Source organism: Homarus americanus, unplaced genomic scaffold (assembly GCF_018991925.1).
Source record: "Homarus americanus isolate GMGI-L3 unplaced genomic scaffold, GMGI_Hamer_2.0 scaffold40248, whole genome shotgun sequence".
In the NCBI taxonomy this organism is placed as follows: Eukaryota; Metazoa; Arthropoda; class Malacostraca; order Decapoda; family Nephropidae; genus Homarus; species Homarus americanus.
This window is the reverse complement of record NW_024712526.1, coordinates 7593425-7599005: the sequence shown is the minus strand read 5'-3', so window position 1 is coordinate 7599005 and position 5581 is coordinate 7593425. Positions and strand designations below refer to the sequence as shown.

The 5581-nt window shown below is 40.2% G+C and overlaps 1 protein-coding gene across 1 annotated transcript; it reads right to left on the bottom strand.

Moving 5' to 3' along the window:
• Positions 1-4722: 4722 nt before the first annotated feature.
• LOC121863552 (transcriptional repressor NF-X1 homolog) lies at positions 4723-5352 on the bottom strand. The gene has a single exon (XM_042362250.1). The coding sequence runs from the start codon at positions 5350-5352 to the stop codon at positions 4723-4725; it is 630 nt and encodes a 209-aa protein (XP_042218184.1).
• Between the last annotated feature and the right edge of the window lie 229 nt (positions 5353-5581).

Genomic DNA, 5581 nt, shown 5'->3' with positions numbered 1-5581 from the left:
CAAGGCGGCACGGAATCTTTTTCTCACATAGAATGACTTTAAAAAACATCGCATGGAGGAGTTATCATTTATTTACTTCTTTATCTCCATCGACAACTAAGGTTCTTTTTTTTAAGCATACCGTACATTAACTACTAACATATCTAACCTCACCATTCTCACACAGACACTTGCAGGATCAAAGGTCATTCACTGGACTTAATCACCCCTTTCTCCTCCTCTACTCGAGATGATTATGATAAAGTTTGGCTTCCACCTCGAATGTTTTTTTTGTTGTTGTTTTCCTTGCCGTCAATACACTTTAACGTTACGCCACCGAGCCACATATGTCTGCAGCAGGTCGATGTTCCTGTGGTCCGTGTAAGTCCAGTTCAGTTTATCCTTCCCATAATCAGTGTGTAAGCTTCTTGCTCGCCTCTCTGTCGCCACGTGGCATTAGTTCTCATACCATCTAATGCATTCTTTTCGATGTCTTTTTTTTTTTTTAATTTAGGGTTAGGTTAGATTTTATCTGATTTACTTTGAGTTTTATCTTATCTTCTGGTGACTTGGATTGCAAGCTCTTGAGTATACTTGTATCTCCGCTGTTTGTATTTGAGGGAGTGACTAGAGGAATTATGAATAATAGGGAGGAAGAATAACACAAACGCATACACTGGGAATAATTTCATATTATTGCTATTGATAACTGACAAAAAATAATAATTATCATATTATTTTTGCAGATAAACTCCACCACAGCAGACAGGGGCTCTTTGATGACCTCTCAAGCTTCACCCACTCAACACTAAGACTGTCTCTCTCCCACGAGTTGATGGCATTATATAATGCATCAGGTAATGCCCCTCAACAAGTAAGTCCGTAAAACGAGTCGCCATACTTCTCGATCACAATACAAAGACATTAGTGGCAATATTATAGAGTTAGTCATATTTTCGCCTTGATCACTATACCTCTCCCATCCCATCTTTGTTGATATGAGTTTGAATAAAGGGGACCCAAAACAGCACTGGATCCCGTTAATCTCGGCCCCTTGTCGATGTTATGTTATTCTTCCCTGTCTTGTCTGGCCGCCAGTAAGCTTACTCAAAGATTTCGTGGAATTTTTTTTCATGAAACTCAAGACATGTGTTTTTGGGTTCTATAACTGTGTGTGTGTTTTTCCGTCGGCCTTTACGTGACAGCTTCAAAATTTACGACTTGAAGTGTGGCCCAGGTTCTCGCTGTGTCTAGGGCTGAGCGGCTACATACGTGCCATTACATCTGGTCAACCTGTGAGTGTGAGTGTACCAAATTTTATACTATGATTCTGGGGGCAGTAGTACCTGGTGTACTAACTAAACATCTTCTTCATGTAGCACTGTACCTTTTTCGATTTCCTGACACACACACACACACACACGTACAGACAACTAAAAGGTAAACTCTACATGGACAGCATCCCACGGTTCTAAATCACGTATCTATTCTTCACTAATTAACATCGACACCCATCTTAACTGACTCCAGCATATCACTAAAGATGCTTCTGAACACCATATTCTAAGATACCTTTTATGGGAACGAAAAATGGCAATATTGTTTATCGCACACAGTTTTACAGGATGTGGTGGTGTGGTGAGGTGAGGTGTAGTGTACAGAGTAAATTCTTATCCTCCTACATCGTGTCCAACAATAAGGTTACTCACGCCCTCCTATTCCTTTTGATACACTCTGCTACACTAAGAAATTATAAAAAAGTTTGAAAGGAGTCAAGTGTTTTGGTAATGTTTTTCATTACGGTGTGTGTGTGTGTGTGTGTGTCGCAAACAGGTGGTGAAAATGCGTCTAGTGTGGCAAGCATTATGTTAGTCTTAAGGTGCCACTGCTTGCTCCTCTCGCTTTCAGCTGCTGCCACTGGCTAACCATCGTGGCGAACAGGGAAGTAACTTGTATAACCTTCTCCTGCTAGCACACACACAGCCTCCTAACTATCAAGACTCAGCTGTGCTCTCGTGGCAACATCACACGGTAACTGGGTGCCTCAGGGCCCAGGCTAGACCAGCAGGGGATCTTGAGTAGCAGGGACACGTTCTGGGCGCCTATCAGCCATTGCCCTGCTGCCTGCGGATTAACCATGATAGGTATAAGGCTACGGAGTAACCCCCGAACGAAAAATCTGGCAGTGGAGCCCTGTATCAGGCAGACATGCTTACAGAGCTCCAACAAAACCCTAACGGTGGTATAGGCGGAAGAGGTGACCAATTATGGAAACCTAAACGGGCCACCGGCAGACGAAGGCAATGCATGATGGACAGGCTATTAAGGCGAAACTCCAACAAACTGGGCTATCGGGCAACCATTGCAGCTTGCTCTCTCCCCCAGTCGCTGCGCAAACACTTGCACCACTGGATCAGGAAAAGGAATAGCCAAGATGTGCGGGTTGCAGCCTGCGCTCCTGCCTCACCACATACAGTAAATCAACCAGCCATCATCCAGCTCATCATACCTCTCATCATCATCAAAATCCCGATACCCCCAAAAGTCCTATGGCGACGGACGAGTGGCGACGAGGACAGGCAGAGATGACTGCCGGGAGTCTCTCGTCACAACTCTGCACATGGGCGGCACAGATAAATAAGATGGTCGTTTATGCACCGAGATCTAGGCAGCATTGCAATCCGATCCTGTCTGTGTGACTGAGCAGCCCTTTCGAGGAGCCACTCTGCTCACCCCACATGGGGAGAGGGCTAGAAAAGGTGCCCTAAACATAGCCTGCCTAAAAACCCAACCTGAAAAATTATCTTGTTGTAAGATTAAAAAAAAATATCGTCACCTGTGGTCACTACCCAGTACCGTGATGTTGACAGCAGTTTTCAACGTTCCAATAATTAATTTGTAATCTTTTTATAAGACTTCAACGATATTGACCCGCCAATAATGTTGCCACTGACTAACTAAAAAATTTTCCTTCAGTCAAATTACAGCTTATGTAATGTGCTATTCCCTGTAATTAGTTAAATGGTGGAGTAATAATGGAATGACAATGGTGTAGACATTAATTATTCCTTGTTAAACTCTCTATCAGGGTAACAAAACAGTCACCAGAGATAACAGTAGCAGTCGACCAGTTAGATCAAGTCTCCTTTTACAGGGTATTTGTTATACCACACATCAACATCACTTCTTCTTACAAAGCTTATTTTCTTTTCATACTTAAATGAAATGATTGATCACCAAAAGATTAACACACCCAAGTTTAATTCAACCAGAAGAGTAATCATTTTAACGCTAAACTAACCTAACCGAGCCTAGCCTAATCTCATCTAACTTACCTTATAGTAACCTAGCCTATTCTAATCTAACCTAGCCTAACCTGATTCACAGACCTCATATCCTGATTTACAGAGGAGAGATCCATTTACTTTGTACATTACTTCAAACACCAGAAAATACAATATTATGATTTCTCAAAGTCCCAAACATGTGGTCGAATAATTGAACCTTTGAAGAAGTATGATAGAGTATAGCGACATATTTAATCGAAATGAGATTTATCTAATATACTATAGGAATAGCCGTGTGTCTGTCTGTCTGTCTGTTCTGGGCAGCCGAAACGGCACAATCGTTTTTCATAGAGTGGAACAAACCTGGTCCCATGTCGATGGTTTCTTTAGGAAGGCATTAATTAACAATTTTATTTATGATGGAAACCATGCAAGTCTACGGACGTGGCGCACCATAATTAACCATGCAAGTCTACGGACTTGGCGCACCCTCATTCGTTGTACGCTGTGACGAGCGTTCAATCAAGGGCACGAAGGGCCCGCGATCACTTGTAAATTTTATCCATAACGAGACACCGGAAGTGACGACATGTTACTATAAAATCTTTATCTATAAATATTACTTTATAAATTTAAAAAAAAGATTATTTGGGTGAGTATTTATACATGTATTCATTTATAACAATACATGAATGATTATTTATTTATTATATACTTGAAGAATTATCGATTTTTTGGTATTTCGTAATTTTGATCCATATGAGAAAAAAATATATACAGAAACAAGATATAAGAAAGTTAATTATAAATATTGATGATGATGATATATAATACATTATACCGTTAATATATACTAGCTATGGGTTATATACAGTATAGACGTCATTAAAGATTCTATAATAACTTCGTTTTAGTGTGGTAATGTAGTCAGCCTAGCACACAGATTATACAAATAGATTTGTTACGTTGAGAAGTACTGTAAACATTATTGAGATTGATACTTAACTTAACACCTTCTGGTCAGATTTCCATATCAAGACATGAGTGTTATCAAGTTTGTCTGTTTGTTAAATATTCCTCTACACGTTGATTATAATTTCAAGTATTTTATTTATATATTTCCTCAACACCTAGAAAAGACAGGTTAGAGACAGGTTAAAGACAGGTTAGTAACAAGACCGCACAGTAATCGCCAGGACGAGGAAGAACACCAAACAAACAAACGGACAGACTTAGCAATCCCTGGAGTAACTAACGCATACCCAGAGGCGTGATTGGGTTAGAAAGAGGAGAGGGATAAAGAGCAACATCTCCAGTCTTTGTTCCCTAGTGATATTATACTGTAATACTGCCCACCAATGACTTGAGGTCTCTTATAGTGCGCATTCTACACAAATACACGCAGTAGAGTTAATCAAGATGAAACATGATATTGTACATCTGTTTAGCATTTGGATTACTGGGTTAACATCATATGGGTGCCACAGTTCACTCTACGATTACACTTGTCACAGTTCACTATACGATTACACTTGTCACAGTTCACTCTACGATTACACTTGTCACAGTTCACTATACGATTACACTTGCCACAGTTCACTATACGATTACACTTGTCACAGTTCACTCTACGATTACACTTGTCACAGTTCACTATACGATTACACTTGCCACAGTTCACTATACGATTACACTTGTCACAGTTCACTATACGATTACACTTGCCACAGTTCACTATACGATTACACTTGCCACAGTTCACTCTACGATTACACTTGTCACAGTTCACTATACGATTACACTTGTCACAGTTCACTATACGATTACACTTGTCACAGTTCACTATACGATTACACTTGTCACAGTTCATTCTACGATTACACTTGCCACAGTTCACTATACGATTACACTTGCCACAGTTCATTCTACGATTACACTTGCCACAGTTCACTATACGATTACACTTGTCACAGTTCACTATACGATTACACTTGCCACAGTTCATTCTACGATTACACTTGCCATAGTTCACTCTACGATTACACTTGTCACAGTTCACTATACGATTACACTTGCCACAGTTCATGATACGATACACTTGTCACGAGTTCACTATACGATTACACTACAGTTCATGATACGATACACTTGTCACAGTTCACTATACGATTACACTTGCCACAGTTCATGATACGATATACTTGTCACAGTTCACTATACGATTACACTTGCCACAGTTCATGATACGATACACTTGTCACAGTTCACTATACGATTACACTTCCACAGTTCATGATACGATACACTTGTCACAG

Coding starts and splice junctions, on each gene's coding strand:
- LOC121863552 (XM_042362250.1), bottom strand. CDS start 5,352: ATGAACTGTGGCAAGTGTAATCGTATAGTGAACTGTGACAAGTGTAAT.